The 21,754-nt window shown below is 41.7% G+C and overlaps 5 protein-coding genes across 6 annotated transcripts in view; 3 read left to right on the top strand and 2 right to left on the bottom strand.

Annotated features, from left to right (window-relative positions):
* The first annotated feature begins 423 nt into the window (after window positions 1-423).
* On the top strand, window positions 424-2,431 carry LOC111076479 (fibrinogen C domain-containing protein 1-like). 2 transcript variants are annotated; one of them, XM_041592436.1, is made up of 3 exons: window positions 424-901; window positions 1,562-2,199; window positions 2,262-2,431. In XM_041592436.1, the coding sequence occupies exons 1-3, from the start codon at window positions 458-460 to the stop codon at window positions 2,401-2,403; spliced, it is 1,224 nt and encodes a 407-aa protein (XP_041448370.1). In that variant the 5' UTR covers window positions 424-457; the 3' UTR covers window positions 2,404-2,431. The 2 variants fall into 2 exon arrangements, with proteins under 2 accessions (XP_041448370.1, XP_041448371.1); XM_041592437.1 differs by lacking the exon at window positions 424-901 and adding an exon at window positions 1,158-1,288 and having other exon boundaries at window positions 2,262-2,429.
* A 43-nt stretch (window positions 2,432-2,474) lies between these two features.
* LOC111076478 (proliferating cell nuclear antigen 2) lies at window positions 2,475-3,611 on the bottom strand. The gene is made up of 2 exons (XM_022370294.2): window positions 3,428-3,611; window positions 2,475-3,369 (listed from the first exon to the last, which is right to left on the bottom strand). The coding sequence occupies exons 1-2, from the start codon at window positions 3,533-3,535 to the stop codon at window positions 2,710-2,712; spliced, it is 768 nt and encodes a 255-aa protein (XP_022225986.2). The 5' UTR covers window positions 3,536-3,611; the 3' UTR covers window positions 2,475-2,709.
* A 55-nt stretch (window positions 3,612-3,666) lies between these two features.
* The window catches only part of LOC111076477 (zinc finger protein weckle), a 24,250-nt gene continuing 6,162 nt past the window's right edge, over window positions 3,667-21,754 (top strand). Inside the window, exons 1-3 of the mRNA XM_022370292.2 lie at window positions 3,667-3,945; window positions 4,007-5,328; window positions 5,396-6,372. Coding sequence (XP_022225984.2) covers window positions 3,751-3,945; window positions 4,007-5,328; window positions 5,396-5,621 — 1,743 coding nt within the window. The 5' untranslated portion in view covers window positions 3,667-3,750 and the 3' untranslated portion in view covers window positions 5,622-6,372. The remainder of the gene's footprint in view (window positions 3,946-4,006; window positions 5,329-5,395; window positions 6,373-21,754) is intronic.
* LOC111077905 (tyrosine-protein phosphatase Lar) overlaps window positions 7,170-21,754 on the top strand; it is a 146,383-nt gene continuing 131,798 nt past the window's right edge. The window contains exon 1 of the mRNA XM_041592429.1: window positions 7,170-7,485. The gene's annotated coding sequence lies outside the window, so the exon portion shown is untranslated. The remainder of the gene's footprint in view (window positions 7,486-21,754) is intronic.
* Window positions 9,480-11,455, bottom strand: LOC111076471 (sentrin-specific protease 7-like). The gene is made up of 3 exons (XM_022370286.2): window positions 11,284-11,455; window positions 11,041-11,159; window positions 9,480-10,975 (listed from the first exon to the last, which is right to left on the bottom strand). Exons 1-3 carry the CDS (start codon window positions 11,294-11,296, stop codon window positions 9,611-9,613), a joined length of 1,497 nt encoding a protein of 498 aa, XP_022225978.2. The 5' UTR covers window positions 11,297-11,455; the 3' UTR covers window positions 9,480-9,610.

Raw genomic sequence — 21,754 nt, 5'->3', positions numbered from 1 at the left:
AGAAATTAAAAAAAATATACTTCACAATACGAATATTTAAATTGATGTAATTGTACATTTCTTAGGAGAGAAAATGAGAGAAAAAGTATTCGCTGTGAAAAAACAGTGCAACAAATGATTCTCAGCATGATTCATCACAGAAGATTAATTTGCAGCCAAACAGTATAAAAAAATTGATTTGCACAAGGCACAAGAGCCCAAGCGTTGGCCTCGAAAGATAACATTCCATTGTTGTTTTTATGCGGTGGAAATTATTGCCAATGTATAACGAATAATAATGAAACAAATTAATTCTATATAAAAATGTCGAGGAAAAATAAATATAAATATACATACACACGTACACTGTACATGATAAGCAGTTCGCATAAGCAAAGTGATAATTAATATATTTTCATGGGACTTCATTTTGAAATCAGTTCAGTATTGCATCGACAGTGCAGGAGTACAGTAAAACATGAAGTTCTCGTCGTTTGTGGTCATCATGCTTTGGATGTTTCTGCAAGGGAAGTCCTCACTGGCCAGGAGCTACGAAACGGCTCAGGAAGTTACCTTCCCGGAGCAGTGCAATGAATATTGTTTCTCAGTTCTCCAGCCATTCCTCGATCATTTACTCAAGTTTAAAGAGGTGGCAGATGCCAATAATGAAATGAACGACAGAATACACTCATTGGAGCTCACCATCAATAATTTGCAGAGTCAGATACTAAAAAGTGAGACGGAACTTACAAAAAACTATGTCCATCAAATCAAGGTGAAAGACGAGCATATCAAAGACAAAGATAAACAAATCAAGGACAAAGACGAGAAAATGAACGTTAAGGACAAACAAATCAAGGATCTCAGAGAGCTAATCAATGGGAAAGACGGGGATATCAAGGTGAGAGACGATCAAATCAAGGTGAAAGACGAGCATATCAAAGACAAAGATAAACAAATCAAGGACAAAGACGAGAAAATGAACGTTAAGGACAAACAAATCAAGGATCTCAGAGAGCAAATAATGGGGGGATATCAAGGTGAGAGACGATCAATCAAGGTGAAGCGGATATCAAAGTTCAATGGCGGGTGGACATGTAGGCAAAGGGGGGAGGGGGGGTGGCGGGGAAGGGGGGATATAAGGTGAGGACGATCAAATCAAGGTGAAAGACGAGCATATCAAGACAAAGATAAACAAATCAAGGACAAAGACGAGAAAATGAACGTTAAGGACAAACAAATCAAGGATCTCAGAGAGCAAATCAATGGGAAAAACGGGGATATCAAGGTGAGAGACGATCAAATCAAGGTGAAAGACGAGCATATCAAAGACAAAGATAAACAAATCAAGGACAAAGACGAGAAAATGAACGTTAAGGACAAACAAATCAAGGATCTCAGAGAGCAAATCAATGGGAAAAACGGGGATATCAAGGTGAGAGACGATCAAATCAAGGTGAAAGACGAGCATATCAAAGACAAAGATAAACAAATCAAGGACAAAGACGAGAAAATGAACGTTAAGGACAAACAAATCAAGGATCTCAGAGAGCAAATCAATGGGAAAAACGGGGATATCAAGGTGAAAGACGAGCATATCAAAGACAAAGATAAACAAATCAAGGACAAAGACGAGAAAATGAACGTTAAGGACAAACAAATCAAGGATCTCAGAGAGCAAATCAATGGGAAAGACGAGGAAATCAAGGTTCTCAGAGAGGAGGTGAAGATGATTTCTTGTCTCAATAGTGGCCCAAATGGCATTTTCAATATAAAGGTCAAGGGAATGGAGCCGTCCCAAAGTCCCTGCAATTCCTTTGGATGGACGGTCATTCAACGGCGTATCGACGGAAGTGTTGACTTTAATCGCAAGTGGACGGCTTACAAAGATGGATTTGGAGACGTTTGGGGAGAGTTCTTCCTGGGACTGGAAAAAATTCATATAATGACCTTGGCCCAGCCTCACGAATTGTACATCCAACTTCGAGATGTGAATGGTACCACCAAATATGCTCGCTACGATGATTTCAAAATAGGAAGCGAAAGTGAAGGCTACAAACTGAAATCGCTGGGAGAGTATTCAGGAACAGCTGGAGATTCACTAACTTACCATCTGAACATGAAATTTACCACATTGGACCGGGATAATGACAATGATAAGAACGCTAATTGCGGGAATTATTATGGAGGTGGTTGGTGGTTTAATAAATGCGCTCGAAGGTACTCATATTGTATTTAAATTAGACGTTAACATATATTTTATTAATTTCTTATTGTTACAGTTCCCTCAACGGAAAAAATTATGACGATGGTAAAAGAACTTTTAATCAAAATTACGGAATTATTTGGGTTACTTGGAAGAACTATGACTACTCGATCTCGCTTACATTTTCTCAGATGATGATAAGACCAAAACCGTCATAAAACGATTACTCTTTAATGATATTTTAATAGTTACGATAAAATAAATATGTTTATAATGGAAAATTAAAACAAACAAAAAGTACTGTCGTTGGGACAATATCTTAACAGAAGGGTCTCTGTCGAGGAAAATAATCAAAATTGCCGATTAGTACATACATATGTCTGAGTACAGGCTTTAATTAATAAATAGTATGTGCTATAAATACAATTATTTATTGTATACATAGAAAATTCTTACAACTAAAAAGAGTAAGCCTAATATTTGGAAAGGTTGAAAATATTGCACATGATGTTTTCTATAATAATTTAGGCGTCCGCTTCATCCACCTTTGGGGCCAGATAGTAGCGTATGAACCCATAATCCTCAATGGGATATTCCACCAGCAGAGGAACCTCGGGCGCTAGGCAAATCTTGACCCGATCCGACAGCGGTGTGGCTCGTGTGAAAGTGTTCAGGTATCGTCCAGCAAAGGATTGGGTTATGGGCTCATCCACGTCTATGGTGATGTCCCCCTTGGAGGTGTCGGACAGCTTAATGTTGGCGGAGCCCATGTCGCCGTTGGCCGAGAACTTGATGCCCTGCTTGGTGCACGAAATCACCACCGATTCGCTGAACAAGCTCATGTCCCGGCAGATGCGTGCAAACTCGCTCGATGGCATCTGCACGGTGCAGGCGTAGTCGGTGTCGGGTATGCCCAGATGATCCTGGTCCAGATTCAGCAGCTTTAGCTCGTAGTCCGCTGTGCGACTCTTGTTGTCCGACTCGAAGCTAAGCAGCAGCTTGTCGGCCTTGTCTGCTGCACTAAGCGTCACAGAGTCATCGCCGCTGGCGCTCTTGACCACTTTGGCCAGAGATTTCAGATCCAAGCCAAGGGAGACATTGCGATCGCATCGGTATTTCTCAAAGCACTCTGTCTGCAGGCTCAGAGCCACCAGAGAAACATGCGAATTGTCCATGGACTGCAGCTAATTGGGAGTAAATCGAAAATGTATAAGAAAATTCTAGGATGGATTTTTGCTTTACCTGCATGCCCGTTTCGCTGCAGTCTAGCGTGCTCTGCGAGATGATCTCTTTGAGGGCATCCACAATCTTCTTCAGCAGCAGAGTTTGTCCGAAGCGTGCCTCCAGCATCGTTCTAAATTCTAAATTCTAAATTGAATTTAAGTAATTTCACAATAATAAACAAAAGTGACACTGAACAGCTGTTCTGCCGTTGGGGGTGGCAGAACTCCAATAACTAGTTCATTTCGGAACCAGCCAATGCAGTTCTAGTTCCAAATCCGGACTGCAACACATTTGCACACTGCAGTCTTTATTTTATTTACAAATAATTGCTAATTCTAGCAATGGCCGCCGCCACGCTGAGTGGCCACGAGGCCAGTGCCACCGACTGGCATCTGTGGTGTCGCCTGTGTGCCAAGAACGACCTGCAGGGCAATATAAATGTGTTTCTGAAGCATGAGCACACGGGCGGTCCTGGAGATGGCTCTGGCAGCGATCTGGCGCTTGCCACAGCTATTGGCAAGTACTTTTGGGTGGATGTAAGTGGCACTGGGCATCCTTAAAGCAGTATTGATCATTCCACACACTCCACACACACAGATAACGCGTGGAGAGGAGCTGCCAAAGATGATCTGCACCGACTGCCTCACGCTGGTCACAACTTTGGTCAACTTCTCGGAGCGAATTAGCCGCGTGCAGAAGCTCTACTGCATTCTACAGGCCAGCGCCAAGCAGGAGCATGTGAATCTGCAGGAGCTGCGTTCCAAGTTTGGCCTGCTGGAGGAGGAACCAGAGACCCAAACTGAAGTCCACTATGTGGAGGAGAAACCCAAGTTGGGGGCACAAGGCGATCTGCTGATAGAAGAGTCTGCATTCGATATGAAGAACCCCCTAAATGAGACGGCAGAGGACCAGGAAGAGGAGCATGGAGAAGCAACAAGTAGAAGCGAGGAGAATGAGGACGAGTCGGAGCAGGAAGAGCAAGAGCAAGAGCAGCAGGAACTGGAGATGCAGCAGGAGCAGGAGCAGGGCTACGATGAAGATGCAGTGCTGCTGAAGCTCTGCGATGCCTATGGGATTACCGAAGATAGTTCCTCGCGCGACAGTCACAAATGCCCTCCAAGACAGAAGGAGAACCCCGACAAGGCACATCAGTGCAGCATGTGCACGCGGGCGTATGCCAGAGCCAGCACCCTGAACCGACACATGCGGCAGGACCATGACAGGATATTCGAGCCCAATCTGCTGGCCTGCGAGGAGTGTCCCAAGAAGTTTCGCACGCGCTACCAGCTGGAGCGGCACAGCCAGGGCCATCTGCCGATGCCGAAACGCAAGGTCTATCCGTGTGCCAGCTGCGACAAGATGTTTGCCAGCAGCGCCTCCGCCGTGCAGCATGCCCAGTACATGCATTTGGATGAGCGGCCACGGCCCGTCATCTGCGAGCAGTGCGGCGTGCGCGTCACGTCCATCAGCAACCTCAAGGTGCACGTACTCACGCACACGGACGATGCCCCCTTCGAGTGTGATGTGTGCAAGAAGTGCTTCAAGAGCGCCAGCCGGCTGAAGCATCACAAGGAGACGCACGATCCGCACAAGTACATCTGTCCCGAGTGTGGCATGCAGCTGAATTCGCGCACCACCCTCAATCGCCATCGGCTCGTGCACACGGATCAGATGCAGCACAAATGCGACTACTGTGGCAGGGAGTTTAAGCGCGCCAAGGCCCTCAAGAATCATCTCATACTGCACACGGGCCTCAAGCCGTACTCCTGTGACTTCTGCGATCGCACATTTGCCAATGGCTCGAATTGTCGCACGCACAAGAAGAAGGCCCATCCCGAGGAGTTGGCCGCCCAGGAGGCGGCTGGCGGTGGCAAGACATGCAATCGGAACATACCCAAATTGGAGGCGCTGAAAGCTTTGTGAGTGCTCCCTTGAACACTCCATTAAACGGGGATTTTCTTTAAACATTTTCTATCCATTTTGTAGCACAAAAAACAAGGATAATTTATCGCCAGTAGCCACCAAGCAGAGCGGTTGCTTTGCCTTTGGCAAGAAGCCCAAGCAGCAGATCAAAGAGGACGTTAGTCCGCCTGCAGCAGAGCCAGTGGCCGAAGTCAATCCCCCCACAACAGCAGCAACAACAACGGCCATACCTATACCCATACCCACGATAGATACTATTTACAATCATATTATGATTGATTACCATTAAGCTTTCTAAGCAAAAACGTAGTTTAATTTACTTTAAGCAGACTGATTTGTAGCCTGTTTTGATTACGTATTAATTTAGTTGTAAAATTTAGTTTTTAAATATATATTTATGGATTCTACACTACAGGATTCGGCGGGAAAAAAGGTTTCAAAAGGATTTGCGGCATGTGGCGTGGCCTGGTGCGCATGTCCTTGCCGGAGTCGGAGACAACCCCCCCCCCAAATTTTGTGTGTGGAGTATAAAGGAATTTAGTTCAGTTGACAGCGTGCGCTCTCCTCGTGTCCTGCTCTCTCTCTAAGGATATTTGTTTAAATCTCTTTCGTATTAAAGTGGAAATAAAAGTGGAAGTAAAAATGGTTGGAAAACAATTTAATATTTAGTTAAAAACATGGCCATTGCGGTCCATAAACATTCAGCTTTATAAAACAAATAAACTTACAATTCGTATATTATTTGAATGGAAGTTGAAAAATCACAAAAAAAAATCGATTTATCCCCAATAAAAACAAAGTGCATTCAAATAGCCATTAAAATAGACTCCATGCATATCTAATAAATCAAAAGTGTATTAAAAGTTGATGAATTTATAGTCTTACTGTGACACAGTGCAAACGTAAAAGCTTTAAAGCAGAAGTTTTTAAAACGAAAAACCACAATTTGAATTTGAATCTACCAAAGAGCAGCGCAGAAAACTGCATATAAATAGAGATAATCGCAAATAATCTCCAAATCAAATATATTTATAAATATTGTAAGTAATCCAGTGAAAGAGTTTCAGATTAAGCATATTTCTCATTTAAAACGTATTTAAATTTCAATATTTAAACAAATGTGCCCCTGGTTTCCTCAGCTGTTCCTAAAACTGGAGTAGTGCGTTCGTTGGTGCTGGTTCGGAACCAGCTGGAGTTGGACATTTCGGTATATTTCTGCGGGTACATTTATCCATACATTTTATACTTAATGGGATATTTTGGCGACGAAATCGAGTTCAAAGAATATTTACGGTATATCGGTAAATAAATATTTTTAATCAATTTTTGAAGGTATTTTACAGTAATTTTCAAAATGACCGCCAAACTCCATTTAGCGCAATAAAAATACCGAAATTGTTGGTGGAGCAACACTCTCTCCAATCTTGGTGGAATTCAAAATTCTCTAAAAATGCTCTCTTATTCGAGGTGACATTCTCTCTTTTTCGTGGGTTGAGCCGCATGTTGCTGAATAGCATGATTTGTATGGAAACATTTCACCGACATGGGAAGCGAATGTTCTGCTACTTTGGGACGGAAAGCAACAATCTGCATGCCTTGGGAACCAGATATGGTATATTTTGGTATATTTTATCGGCTAGTCCGCGGTCACACTGGTTCTGGAGGTATTTTGGCTCCAATTGGATTTGTGTAAATCCAATACCGTTTGTCCGCAATTGGGAAAAATCCCATACCGTTTGTCCGCAATTGGGAAAAGTGCACATTCTCAACCAGAAAAAAGTGACCATATTTTTTCGTTTGCCCAAAGGTTTCATTTTCAAATTTCGGTCTTCGGTCACACTGCCGCCACCCCCACCACCGCTATTGGTTTGTGTTTTTGTTCCGCGAATTTTGTTGTCAAATATGTCAAAATAGTTGTTTTTAAACTGTTCCGTTCGTGTTTAATCTATCGCCTACTATCGCGCGCGTTGTTCTGTCAAAAAAGTTGAATGAAATACGTTTGCTGAGCGCCAAATGTTTGCTGTTGTTGCACATGCTACTATTTAGTCGGCGTTTTCCACTTGTTTTTACGCACACTACGCGCCGTTCATGTCCGCGTTCATGTCCGCAGCGTGTGTGTGTGAGTGTTGTGTGCTAAAAAAATCGATTCAATTGTAAGTTTTTTGTCTTTAATTGAAGATTAAAGTAATTCTAGGCAAGAAATGTGCGACATGTGTGGGGCCCACAGCATAAATATCTTGTTATGCTGCCACTCGTTGTGCTTGCAGCGGGGCTACTGCCCCCAAAACGGGTCCACAGTGTGTTGCGTAGGCGGACCTGAAGTTCGTTTACTATAAGAAAATTGGGTTTACTATCAGAAAAAAAACGAGGTTTACACTGGCCAAAATAGAGTCAGAAATGGGTTTACACTAAAGAAATGCAGCTGCAAGTTGTGGTATGCTATGAAAATGGATTAAAACGCGGCATACTATGAGAAAAGTGGACCAAAAATGGTTGAAATTTAATGCAAATTGTTTTGAAATCGGCTGACCATAGAAAATACGCGCGTAAATTGATTTTGGAGTGAAAAAAGTGAACTGGAAAGTGGTGCGAAAAAATGGGAAAAGCTGTTTAAAATATACAAAAATTCCTTAAAAGTTGTTTAAAATGTGCCAAAGTGAACTGGAATGGATTTATTTATGAAAAGAAATGTACACAAAATTTGTTTACAATAAACAAAATCCACCATAAATCGTTAAAAAAAAGAGTAGTGGAACTGAAAGCAACGAAAATTAATCTTCACTTAAACACCTTAAATTGTGCTCTCCTCAAACAAAAATCGGTCTGAAATCGGTTTTAAATTGCCAAAAACGTATCATAAATCAGTTTTCATTAAGAAAATATCTACCGAAAATCTGTTTGCTCGAAGAAAAAGCAACAGCAAGTGCATTCATTCGCCAAGAAATGTGAAGAAAAGTGAAGAAAATTGAAGGGAAGGGAATTGTGGGCGCCCAACAAAATAAAAGTTGATACAAAACAAAAGTTTCGCCCTGTGACAAGAAGGAAGCCGCGAACCGCATTATCTTTTTGGCTTGACCCAAATTGCAACGCCACCGCCACCGCCTCCGCACCCTCACTCACATCTGTTCTGTAGCTGCTGCCCGCCCCCGTCACTGCCACCCTTAGTGGCTTTTCCTCTCGTCTTTGTTTTGTGTGTGGAAACTTCAACGTCCCTTTGTGTCGTGAGTTTTCCCTGCACCCTCCCTAGTCCTGCTGCACATACTTCTTCCCTCGGTTTTCCTTCATGATTTTCTTCTCTTCTTTATTTTTTATTTTTATCATTTAATGTGCGGCAAGTTAATTGCCGAAAGAACTTTGCCGAGCTGTTGCTGCTTTTATCAGCAGCGTGGCAAGTTTTTTAAAGTGTCCCCTGCAACACCTCCTGCCTGCCTGCCACCCACCCATCCATTGGAAATGAAAAACTTGGAGGCGGCCCCGAGCCTCATTAGTTGGCAATTATGAGTGAGAGAGAGAGAGAGGGAGGCAGAGAGGCAGGCAGAGAGGCAGCGACCATTCGGATGACCAAATGGCTGCTGCTTGTCAAAGTAAGAATTTCCTTATTGAAATTGTTTTTCTCGCCCTCCAGGGAAGAGCGTATCCTGGTATTCCTGTCAAGGATCTGGGGGCATAATCAATGGAGCGGAGCGGAGTGGAGTGGAGTGGAGTGGAGTGGGGTGGAGTGAAGTGTAGTGGTGGGTCGTTTCCCCCCTCTGCTAATGCGGATTTTTCCCTCCAACTTAAATGACTTTTCATTTCTGTTTGACTGGCAAGGCTGCCTATCTGTCTTGCCGCCTTTCTAATTAGATGGTTTATGTGCACACCCCACCCCTGCCCCGATATCGGGTGTCCCATAATCCCTAGTGTCCTGTGAATGTCCTGTGAATGCACTTGGTTAAGGATCGTTTTGCTGTCTATTTAGAGGGTTGCTTCTCCTGCACTGTTGCACAGCCCCTTGGAATACTTTTGATTGCGAGGGTGGCAGGGATTTCAGTTCTAGTTTTAAACTACTTTAAGGGAATGTTTATTCAGTTTTGCGGCACAAAGAATGCGCCAAAGGAAAGTCTTTTGGGGATGCAACATTTCCGATTGGAAAAACACAACAAAAATTCGGCAGCAGGATATAATTGGGGGTGCTATTTATTTGTATTTACTAAGAGATCTGGTGTGCATGGCATCTATTCTATAGTGCTGCTGTTGCTGCCCCAATGTGCGCTGCCCTTGTGGCATGTCTCCCCGTTGCTAGCCCTCGATCTTGGGTATCTTAGAGCTGCTGCTGGTGTCACGCCGTTCTACTATGTCTGCCGCATTCGTTGTGTTGCTGCTGACCAGCTGGCCATTGAGAGTGGGCAACTCGATGACCGGCAGGATCAGGCGCTGGCACTGCTGAGTGCTAGCCTCCTCGTCCATTAGCTGCTGGATGAGATTGGCAATGTCCTCACGCTTTTTGTTGACGGTGAGCAAGTCGAACCAGTTCGTTAAATCCTCGATGGGCAGTCTGTAGTCTTCGATGGGCACCGCAAAGAACTGCTCCACATACTGCAGCAGAAAGAGGCCGTCGTTGGTGTCTTTGGGTGGCATAAGCGGCACTCTGACAAAGTATCCGGGCATATTATCCTCGTCGAAGATGCGCGCCTGTGCATACGGCTTCTTTTTCTTGTACTCGCAAGTGAGGTAATTCCGCAGCGTGGACATGATGTTGCGGTGTAAGTCTCCACCCAACGAGTCAAAGAGGAGGATCAGGGGCTGCTTCATCGCAGGCAACTGTTTGGGGCCGTCGCCGCTTCCAATCTGAGGCTGATCCGTGTCACAGGTGACCGGGCCCCTGAGGTTCGGGAAACAGATGATGGCGACCAGCCAGTGCATCTGCTCATGGATGGGGACAATGATAAAGTCCTTGTCGAAGATGTCCACCGCTTTGGTCCACTTTTGGACACCGGCATGCCGCTTCTGCGCAGCTGTCAGCCGCGAGTTGACGGGACCCATCAGCGTCGTCAGTCGCTTGTAGAAGAACGAATTAAAAATGTGCGTACGCTCGCGTACGTCCACCGGAATCTGTGTCTTGTTCAGCCACAACAGATAAAAGTCAATGATGATGTCGTTGATATAGTGACCATTGGTCAGGCACACAAAGTCCGACATGTGTATGAGAATGCGGCTCGTTCCGCTGGGCGGATAGATGAGTAGATCCTCCTGCTCACTGGCATGCAGCTGCCGTGGCATTGGCTGTATGGCCTTGTCCCAAGCCTTGCTATCGTAGTTGACAATGCGACGGAATATTTCGGCCGCAGCTTCGGCTGAGATCTCGTCCAGGCGGCTGAACAACGTCTTGATGTGCTCGCGGGCAGTGAGGGTGATGCTGCCAGCGAACTGCAGCACGAGGCGTCGGGTTTGTGGGTGGACGCCAGTCTGTTGATCTTTGGGCAGACCGAGCTGCGTCATCACATACTCCTCGCATGTCTGGCGCAAATTGAGCGCAAGCAGGGCCTGGGGCTGGTCAGTGCCTCCGAAATTTGCCATCACATTGATCACCTCGTGCTTGTAGATGTTCAGGGTGAACTTCGGCACTAGGCCATCAATGCGAATGCCCTTCGAGGTGAAGGTGATCTGGAAAACAAAGAAATATGTGAAAGCACACGAGGTAGGGTAGCTAAGCGTTGCATGCCACATACTGGTTCAATTTGATCGAAACGATAGGGTATCAGGCGCACACAGCGGCAGTCGAGCCGTGTGCAGAATTTTGCATCGTCCATTACATCCTTCAAGTCCATGACGTCGCCACGCACAAAATCTGCCGCAATAAAATTATAATTTTCGCATTAATTGATTGCCTTTTTTCACGTCACATCTTTTTCTCTTTTTCTTTTTTTTTCCAATACCCCGTATACGATTTCCCACCCAATTTTTGTATTTACCTTCGTCCTTCATTGTTCTTGCTATAGCGCAAAGTGCAGTTCAATAAATTTATTATATTTAGCTAAAATCTATCTATAAATGAGAACACTTTTCCAGCACACAAATGTTTCACACAACTTGCAAAAGTGAATTTTCCGGCAATGTAATAATTTGACAAGATTTGACAATCCAAAAGCAAAGCTGGAAAAAGTATTCCTCGTTTGAGAGAGTGCCCGTATATTATGAAGTACCAGTAATAGTATGGCCGTGTTTTTGGAATTATTGGACGAATGAAAAGGGGTACCATATTATTGTTGTTGGTTTGATGTATTTCGGATGCAGTAAGGGAGGGAGGGATTAGAAATACATTTCCAATAAATTTTATTGTTTTAAGTTTATGGTTGTTATTCAGAATTTCCACTCCAATATTGTAGGTTTATTTGTTGTTTTTCCTAAAAAAATGTTTTTAAAATTCCTCTGATTTATTCGAATCAGAAAATACACCTTTTAGGTGGTAAAAAGCCATACATTCCTCGTCTAAAATTATTTGCTGTGGCCAGTAGTATCAGTAATAATTTCACGGTTCTAGAACGTGTATTACATAAAATTGATAACGAAACATTGTTCCCAACAGTTCGTGTTTTCTTAGCAGCACTCTTTATCTCTCTAGCTATTTCTGCCACAAAACTTTATTTTATCTAAACTTGTATTTTATTTGATTGTACGACACCTTCTTATCGCACACAATGAAACTTATTCAAGTAGTTTTTTTCTATCAACACTAAGTTGTCTTTAATCTGGGGAGGTGGGGAGGAGTGCTGCTGCTGCTGTTGCTGCTTCAATGCCCGCTGCCTTGTGGTAGTCTCTGCTGTGACCCATAAAAATCAAAGAAGAAAACCCTTGCCGCCCATACCATTCCCTTCCCTTCCATAACTTTGGACGTTAGTCAATTCCATTTGCTATCTATTCGGCTCAATCACTGGCTTTCTTGGCCTTTGAACAGCGCCAGTGGCTACGCATCGCATCGCTAGCGCCCAAAATGTAATCCACTTGACATATGGGATACTTAAGAGCCTTCGCCTTCGCCCTTGCATTGGGATGGGGCTTTGGGCTTTAGCTTTGGTCAACTTTCTGTCACAACTGTCGTCGGGTATTTCGATGTGTGCGAGAGTAGTGCTTTTTGCAGTTTGTTTATTTCATTTTAGTGGGCTTCGATGCCATTAAATATTGTCAATGGACCCGTGTAGAAATAATATTTTTGGCACTCTTTAGCATTTGTTAGGCTATGTATTTGCTCTTTCCAATGTCTGTTTATATAAATATTCTATACATTATCTAATTATGCCTTAATTGGTATCGGAATAGCGCGCGAAAAGTGTATAAATACGGATTCTATATTAACATTGTCTTATATTATTTTTTCTTATTGAAAATAATTTTCTTATTACTTATCTGTTACTTCATTTGTGCTACATAATTTTGGGTTTTTAAAACTAGTTTTTTGTTATATTCTGGACTTCCAATCAATCAATATATTTCTTGAAAATATTCTATTACTATTATTTTATAATTAAAAATGCACTTCACGATACAGACATTTTTCAGATACGCGACTTGCTATTTTTTTTACATACATTTTACATTGGTTCATTTCTGAACTTTGGTTTTCTTATAAATTATTCTCTTGGCTTGCTATAAAACTAAAATTTTGTTGGAGAATAATTTGAATAATTTCTGTTTGTGGAGAGTTTCATCTTAACATTTTTACCAACATTTTAGAATGAAAATATGACAAACAGTTTGGTATAAAGTGTTATACTATCGTGTGATGGAAACTTAGAAAATGTAACGCGTCTATTACTCTACTCTGTCTGCTAGAGTTCATCTTATTCCCAATATATTCTTTGTTTTTCTTATTTTCTATCCAATTTATTTGAATAGGAGTTTCTTACACACCAAATACACAATTCAGTCATGCATTTTTTGTTATAAAGCTACAATATATGTTTGTATTACAGTTTATATTCTCCTGAAAGTCAACTTTGTTAGAGCTTTCCTCATCGAAAAAGCCCATAACTGGCGCCATCAATTGGTCCAAGAAAAACTTCAAATAAGGAACAAAAATCTAGGATCAAAATTTATGGAACGAAAATCTTGGAACCATAATAATAAAAACAATATCTGTAATATGTATATACACTCTGTGTAATTTATGGACGAGTTGTTGTTTATAAGTCTTTGGAACTTATACATCCGCATTCTGTTCTATTATTATGGCTACGATGGTAAAGCAGAGCAACATGTATGGTGGGAAAAAAATATTTTAAAAAGTATGGTATATCGAAATAATTATCGAAACATTCTTAAATCTAGGGATGGATGTTGAAGAAAAGATAAGTTTATTATAGAATCAAACCTAATAGCAGAACAATTGTATTTCCGATCAAAAACTTAAAGTGCATTTTTCTGAACAAATATAAGAATGAATACAAAAGTGACACCAGATCATCCTGCGACTTGGGCTCCAGCTTCTCCTTCTGCTTGTGTTCCAGCTTGGGCTTTTGGTTATCCTTCGGCTTATCTTAACCATTTTCCGGAAGGCCGTTTGATGAACTAGGTGAACCTCTTTTTGTTTTTTTTTTTAGTTATTTTGGAACATGTTTCGGGATAAATGGCCAGACCAGCATAACCAAAATGGCCTTGTTTCTCAAGCTCTGGTCGAATGTTCGATAATTTCATTTGCCATAAAACTTCCCCTCAGCGCCGTTCTGTTCATTTTTCTTTGACATACAACACTTTGGGAGCTATTCATTTTGCTTTGCCATAAAGCACCCCTCAGTTTTCTACCCCTAAAAATTCACTAGAGTGAGCCTTTTCCTTGATATAAAGCAACCCCTAACATTTGAAAAATGAATTGAGTTTGAGTTTCAGCTGTTCGCTCTACAAAACTGAGTGGTTTCCTCTGTAAAATGAGTTGTTTTCCACTTCTACGAATAGTTTTCCACTCCTCCGAGTAGCTTGCTACTCGTGCGAATAGTTTTACAGTGCTTAGAAATGTCTCACTCTTTTGTTAACCTAATGAATGAGTGAATCGCACATTTGACACATCTCCCACGAGGTACTCCTGTTCGTTTGCTTTGGATTCCGAGTGGCACGCATATAAATTGCACGATATTATGCCCGTTGCAAGTGCAACAACAGTGCCATGCCATGCCATGCCCACACTCAGCCACATTGGACTGACAATTCGCCGTATCCCTTGACGGTCACAGTTTTGCTGCAAAAAGTTATTTTTGTTTTTTGCATTTTCCCACTAAACACAAAAAAATGTGAGAGATGCGAAATAAGCTGCAGGAGGAGCAAACAAAAAAAAAAATAGGGAAAAAGCAAAGCTTTTACTTTAATTAAATGCGTGCGTGTTGGGCCAAGTCCCAATTTAGATTTTCCTCTGACTTTGTTCTTCAATCCCCCAGATATACGTACCTCCGCCCACCCCCCTTAGGAGGTTGTTGTATCTCTCTTGCAGTTCTTTGATTAACGGCAGGCGCTTTGGAGGAGCCACCTCCTACGCCTCCATCCAACCATCCACCATCCCACCATCCAACGGATTCTTTAGCTACTTTTATGCTGATTGAGTGGGGGCTTATCTGCATTCTGCCACGAGTCATGGGAGTCGAGTCCCATCCATGCACAGGAGGCGAGGTAAGCCCTCACGAGTTGTAACATAACTCATCCGTTGGTCGTTTATGTCAATTGTAAGCAAATCAGCGCCAAGGCATTATATCCATAAAAAAATGGGCCATCCACCAAATGAAACGAAACAGAAGGGAAAAACCGCAACGAAAATATTCCGAGACAAATGTTGTTATTAAAATGGGGCATAAAAAACGCATATAGCTATATGGAATATGATATGAAGAGTATGTATGGCACGCGAGGGTGGGTATAAAAGTCTACAAAATCATAAGAAAAATAACATTCGAATACAGATGAATAAAGATCTAGCAACCGAGGGGCACTACTGGATGGCGCGTGACACCTGTAAAATACGTGAAAAAACTGAAATGCAATTCACCATTTAAACTATATCCAAAAGAGATAAAATAGAAGGTGAAGAGATGCACAAAAGATCATGTGAAATGATGGCTGTTCTCTCTCAGCCGGGGAGCGCTGCTGCAGGGCTCGTGTAGTCTACTCTTTTATTTAGTATTTTCTCTCTTGCTCAACAATGATTTGGACCCACAATGAAGACCCAAAAAATATGGTATGCCCCCAAATAAAATGCAATATTTGATAGCAAACCCTCGCATGCTGATGACCGGACGAGGCATCCTTTAAGCAATAAAATATCCAAGCTAAAAGCCCTTCAAAATGACACAGAGAGTTGTTTGTTGGTTGTTGCTGCTGTGGCTGTTACTCGTTCCGGAGAGAGAGAGAGAGAGCGAGAGAGAGAGGGAGCTGCAAGTGCTATAAATTTGAAGTATTAAAACATATATCGAATGGGATTATTTTTAATATATGACCGAAAAACTGCAGCGCCTGTATGCCAGTGGCAGAGACAACAAGCAGAGTGTCAGTGGCAGTGGCAGTGGCAGTTGGAAGGCTTTCCGCATTGATGCTGGCGGGGGGTTTCAGGAGCGCCCCAGAAGTTGTGGCAAGCAAAAGGCTGCCATGCTGCAATTAGCCAGCTGCAAGGCAGAGGGAGGAGTACACCCTCATATCCTTATCCCTAGTCAAGTGTTGCTACAAATTGCCATCAGCAGCAGCAGCAGCAGCAGCATCCAGCTCTAGGATGACTCCCCTGCCTTTCCGCATTAGCATTGCCAAGTCTCTTTCCCGCTTTCTCTCTCTCTGGTAGCATCGCATCACACAGCTGGCATTTTCCGCTGCGTAATCCTTTTATTAATCCTCGTGGCTTGGTCTAAAATCCTTTACACTGCTGTTGGCACTTTTGCAAATCATGAGAAGAAAAAAAAGTAAAGCGAAGAGAAACCGCAAGCTTAAGAAAAATATGTAATACAAGGGCTGAAAGCCTAAGGGTTTCTCGACTTTATTAATGCGCAGGAAAGGGTTTTAAATTATGGAGTTATAGGTAGGCAGGAGGTCCAATTAGAGGTTCTACTGCCTCTCTATAACTCTCAAAATCCTTACCTGTAAATAAAATAAAATACATTAAATGGAGATTATTGTGCCTAGATATGTAACTTTATTTGCTGATAGGAACGGTATGTTGCGGGTTTTCTGGGAATTAAATTAATTAATTAACTATATTTCTCTAGTTTTCCGATTTGCAGCAATGCACTGTCTAGTCTACCCCGTGTGGATACCCTGTGATTTTCCAGACAAGATAATAAGTAGCAAACATACGCAAAAAACATCTCTGTTCGCTGGTTGTACATATCTTTGGCACCCAGTGGCATCCAGGGAGAAATTTGTTGCAATGTTTAGCGTAGATTAAAAATTAATTGGCCAAAAGGATGGCTGGATACATCTCTGGTAGCAGGGGGATGCCATTTCTTAGCCCTTTCTCTTACGCTCTCTCTGTCTGTTTGTCTGTGATCTCTGGAATATTTATGGAGCAACGTGTAATTTGTGTTGATTATTTCACTTTTTGTTTATTCGTTGAGTTTTGTGTTGAGGAGCTCCTCTGTGTGGAGCAGCTGTGGGAGTGCTAAAAAGTATTACGCATTTCCTGGCGTATGGTTTTTTAATAAAGCGAATTAATCAAGACCTTTCGCTGGTTCGGGATCCTGCAGTTGGGGCGTGGAGTCACTTTTTCCAAGCATCCACCATCCTTCATCCTACATCCTACATCCTGGTGTTCCTGGAACGAAGCTCTGCTGTTAGTGGCGCAGCGGGCGAGAAAGCCCGCGCTCAACATTAAAAATTCAAAATGCACTTAACGAAGCATAGCGCGTAAACCGATAGCCAAGAAAGGCTAGGAAGAGCGAGAGAGATGGGGGAAAGAGAGCTACGAAGAGAGGGTTCAGGGGTTGGGGCTAAAAGGAGGGATGGAAATTGAGGAAATGTAGGAGCAGCAGCCACCAGAAGGGTGTTGTCCAGAAGCAGCCGGAAAGGGTGTTGTCCGTGGAAAACCTTTTTGTGTTTTTTTTTTTCGTTGCCTTTGATGCTATTGGCAGAAGATGCTACGTGAGCAGCTTTTGCTTTCAGGGGCATCTCGATTTATGCAGCGCTTGCGATTAGCTATGAGGAAAGTATAAACCCGAAGTTTATTTAAAAAGTAAGCTGAAACGAGGGGGTTGGTTGCGGGGCCCGCGGAAAAAAAACAACCACAACAAAAACGGGAGGGTGTATGGGGGGGGGGGGGGCACCGGGGTGGATCTAAGGGAAGATTCGATCTGAAACGTCAGAATATTTTGAGGATTCTAGGGTTAGCTTTGATTTAAATTAGGGAAATTTATGATAGAAACATGAAGTTTTCTTCCCGAATAATCGCCATAAAGGTCAGATTTTTAGAAAAAATAAATGTTACAGTAAAAAAAAAAAAAAGAAAACAATTTAGATTCAAATTCAATAAGAAAACGTTTTTTTTTGTCTTAACTCTGAGTAATATTACTTTTGAATAAATTTGGGTAAATATTATAATAAATATAACTTGAAATCATATACATATATAATATAAAAAAATACATATATTCATACATACTCTGAAGTCAATAGCCCTGGCAGCTACAACTCCGATATATTATATTAGATTTAGTTCAAGCAAAAATCTTTTAAATGATAGATTATTATATTTCCATCAAAGTTCCCCTAAAAAACTCAGGGCATTCAATAAGTCCATCACTGGTCCATCAGCACCGTCTCTCTTCTTTTTTTGTCGTTGCTGTTTTGTCAAAAATATTGTAAAATCTTTTTTGAGTTGGTGGCACTTTATCAACATTAGCGTTACTTCTTTTTTGCCCCTCTTTTTTCCACCCAATTTTGGTACGGCTTCTTCTCCAATGTTGCGGCTCCTGGTGACTGCTCTGCTCCTGATGCTGCTCAGCTGCTGCTGCTGCTGCTGCTCCTGCTTTGCTGATGTTATTTTTTCGTGCTGCTGCCTTTTTCACGCACCACGCACCATGGGAAACGGGCATCAGGCAAGCGGCAACAGGGTTTCGGTGTTTGGTATACGGTCTTCGGTCTTCGGGTTGGGAAAAAGTTAATTCAATTAGCTTGACTTTGCCACTTAAGCTTTGCCTTTTAATAATAAGCAGACGGTTAAGTACTTTGCCAGGCAACAGGACAGGCCAGGCCAGAGAGAGCCAGAAAGCCATACAGTTAGAGAGAGTAGCAGTCGGGGGTTGTGTTTAAATTAAAATTACGGAAAATATAAACAAGCATGTTGCGCAATATATCGTATATGAATATATTCGATAGCTAGATTAATGAATAATTGATATTTGGGACTAAGGTTAGAGGTGGAAAAACATCGATGTTTGTGGACATCGATGTTTTTTGATGTTTTCAAAATAAACATCGATGAAACATCGATGTTTTAAAAATAGAAACAAATTTTTTTTTCTACTATAAATTAAATTAATTTAATTGAAAAGATTTGGTTCATTTTGTAACAAAATAAAAAGCTTATTCTATAAGTTTAACAGAAAATGGTGTGGTTCTTATTAATTCATGAGTTTAATGTATTTTTATGACATCAACTTTAAGTCTGGTGCGACGGTCCGATATGATCTGTCCAGTTTTGTTGCCACACATCCACCGACGTTGCCTACAGCACAAGTTGAATACCTGAAAACATCTAAATACCTCTAACTGAGGTGCTTCGTGAGTGAAAATATATAATAAATTGTATAGTTCACCCAAAAATAATTGAAAAAAATTATCTACAAACTACAAACATTAACATTAACAATTGATTGATTGCCTCATTGTTTTATATTTATTTACTTATATTTACTGCCCAAGGAAACGATACTTGAGCAAATAATCGTAACTAAAGCAAAAAGAATATAACTTTTCACCGATTAGTCGGTTAGCAATTAAGTGTTAAGTCATTAATCATTTGGCAAAAAGAACATGCGGCTGCTCCACTCCACGGACTGAAGTGTATGTTAAATGTCAATAAAAGGAAGCGTCCCTCCCCCCTCGCAAACCGAACGGCCGACGGACCTCCTGCTGTGGATAAATGTCAGAGTCAACATTGCGTATGCGTAATAAATGTCATTAGGAGTATGAGAGTGTGTGCTTGTGTGAGTGAATGCTAAGTGGGCGTGGCATACGGCACGACATACATTTGCTTGTGCAATTGCACAGAAACATAAATCAAATAAACAACTCAATTGAAATGTTAGAAGGCCCCGCTGCCACTAATTTCATAATTATATTGTCAGAGACATTAGTGGGATGTCCATTCACACAGGAAGATATACAGGATATATGCATTGTCCTGTGATACTCCATTATGTGCCTGAAATTTCAGCTGGAAGTGAAGGAAATGCCAGAAGAACTCTCGGCTTCTGCTTGATTTTGGTCACGTTTCAACCTTTTGCTAAATGAGTAAATCGTAAACTAATTGCAAGATAATTAATTTTAATTATTTGTGTATTTTACTTATAATTCCTGGCCCCTCTTGCCACCCCCCACAAAACGGCATAATCAGGCAAAGGACCCCCCGCCCCAACCAAAATACAAAAACGGAACAGAGGAACCATTAAAAGCACATTAGCTTGTTAAGCGATCCCCTTATCCTTTCTCCGCGTAGTTCGCCCCCCTTTGTAGGCAGTGGACTGTGCCACACGTGCAACATGTTACTCGCTGTTTGTTGTCTTTGTTGTTCCCTGTTCATACATCATTATCATTAAAGCGTTAAATTGTTTTGTTGTCTTAGTGCGATGATGTATAATGTATGAATTGTTCTAAGAGAAGCAGGGAGAGAAAGCGTTAAAGAAACATATGATAGAGAGAGAGAGAATACAGATGGGAATATAGGGGAAAATAGGGAACGTAATAGAGGAGAGAATAAAGGAGGATAGATAGAGAGTTCCTACCTATATTTGGGACTGGAAACTACCTCCAAAAAGCCGTCTGGCTGTGGCACGTTTTAGGCACGAAATTCTCCCATTTACAAAGTTTTGATTGCTGATGGGCCACCAATAATAATTGCTGGGATTAGTTAGTTGGTCGATTGTATCGCTCTGAACGTAATAGAGTGTCTGGGGACTTGACGGACAGCCAGATGAAGGCTGTCCGATAAGTATACGTGTATTTGTAGCAGAGTGAGTGTGAATACTCCACGAGTGGGGGATAATTATGATGACCAGTAAAGGAAACACAAAGGAATTGCCTAAAATTCGATTAGGAAATTATGAAAAAAAAATAAATTCATTTAAGGAAAAAGATTCATATGAAGAAAATCAATCAACTAAAGCAAATACCAAATACTTCATCAATTAAGAAAATTTCAAGATATTTTGATTAAATTTAGGCACAGAAAATACTCGTGGATAAATCATTTATTACTCTGGTTTTTTTTTTTTTTAGTTTTCTTAGTTTTTTTCCCAAATACTAACTACAGTGAAATTTTATTTTGGTGAACAGCTTGGACTTGTACATTGGCATGGTCGTGTGATTTTGGGGCAGACATTTCGGTTTTGGGAAGGGAGTTTGCCTGTTTTGAATGGACAGCATTTTAGTTGCAATCTTTTGTTATTTTTAAAGTACAAAAGGCTTATGCTCTAGAATTGGTTGCTTCTTTTCGGGGCAAGTAGTAATTCTCAGCCATAAACACATTGACAGTTCTACCTCAAACCTTCTGCTGTGCTCTCCCCGCCATTTTCCCCTATCATTCACTTAATTTCACTCATATAGAACAGCACTAAACAGGGAACCCCAAGGTTAAGGTAAAAATTAAGCTCCCCCCAAAATACAAAAAAAAAAAAACCAAGAACAACTTTCTTCATGTTACATTTGTAATTTTTCTTGTCATTTCGTTTTGGATGGTGGGACTGAAACTTTTGCTCGTAGCATTCCTCGTACGACTGTTGTATATATATCTGCCATACTTTGTACATGTCACGATTAAATATTCATGATTTCAGTCACAAGACGGCAAAAGGAAAACGGCAGTTGTCGAAGTTAGGGAAGGACGAAAAAGTGAGAGTGGTGGGTACATCTTCATGCACGCAGAAAAGTATGCTACATTTTTATGTCTACCCACAAAGAAAAAAAGAAAAAAATGTTTTTGGCATTAGTTTATTTACCGTTACACGCTCAGTTTCTCACGAGCGCCCGAAAGAGCCAGCGAAATTGTGAGTTGGAAGAAGAGATAGAGTCTCATTTGGCACTGCCATTAATGTAGCCGCTAAGTGGCAATGTCATGCTAGGCTGGCAGTACAAGCAGGACAGGCGGGCTGGCAGGCAGGCACGCAGGCTCTCTTCTGCACCCATCAACAGGAGGCACGCAGGCAGGCAGGCAGCCCTTCCATCATCCCATCATCATTATCAGAAGGAAGGAGGCATATCTACACC

The sequence above is a fragment of the Drosophila obscura genome, unplaced genomic scaffold (assembly GCF_018151105.1).
Source record: "Drosophila obscura isolate BZ-5 IFL unplaced genomic scaffold, ASM1815110v1 contig_179, whole genome shotgun sequence".
Lineage (NCBI taxonomy): Eukaryota > Metazoa > Arthropoda > Insecta > Diptera > Drosophilidae > Drosophila > Drosophila obscura.
The sequence above is the reverse complement of the archived record's forward strand: the minus strand, read 5'-3'. Positions and strand labels throughout refer to the sequence as shown.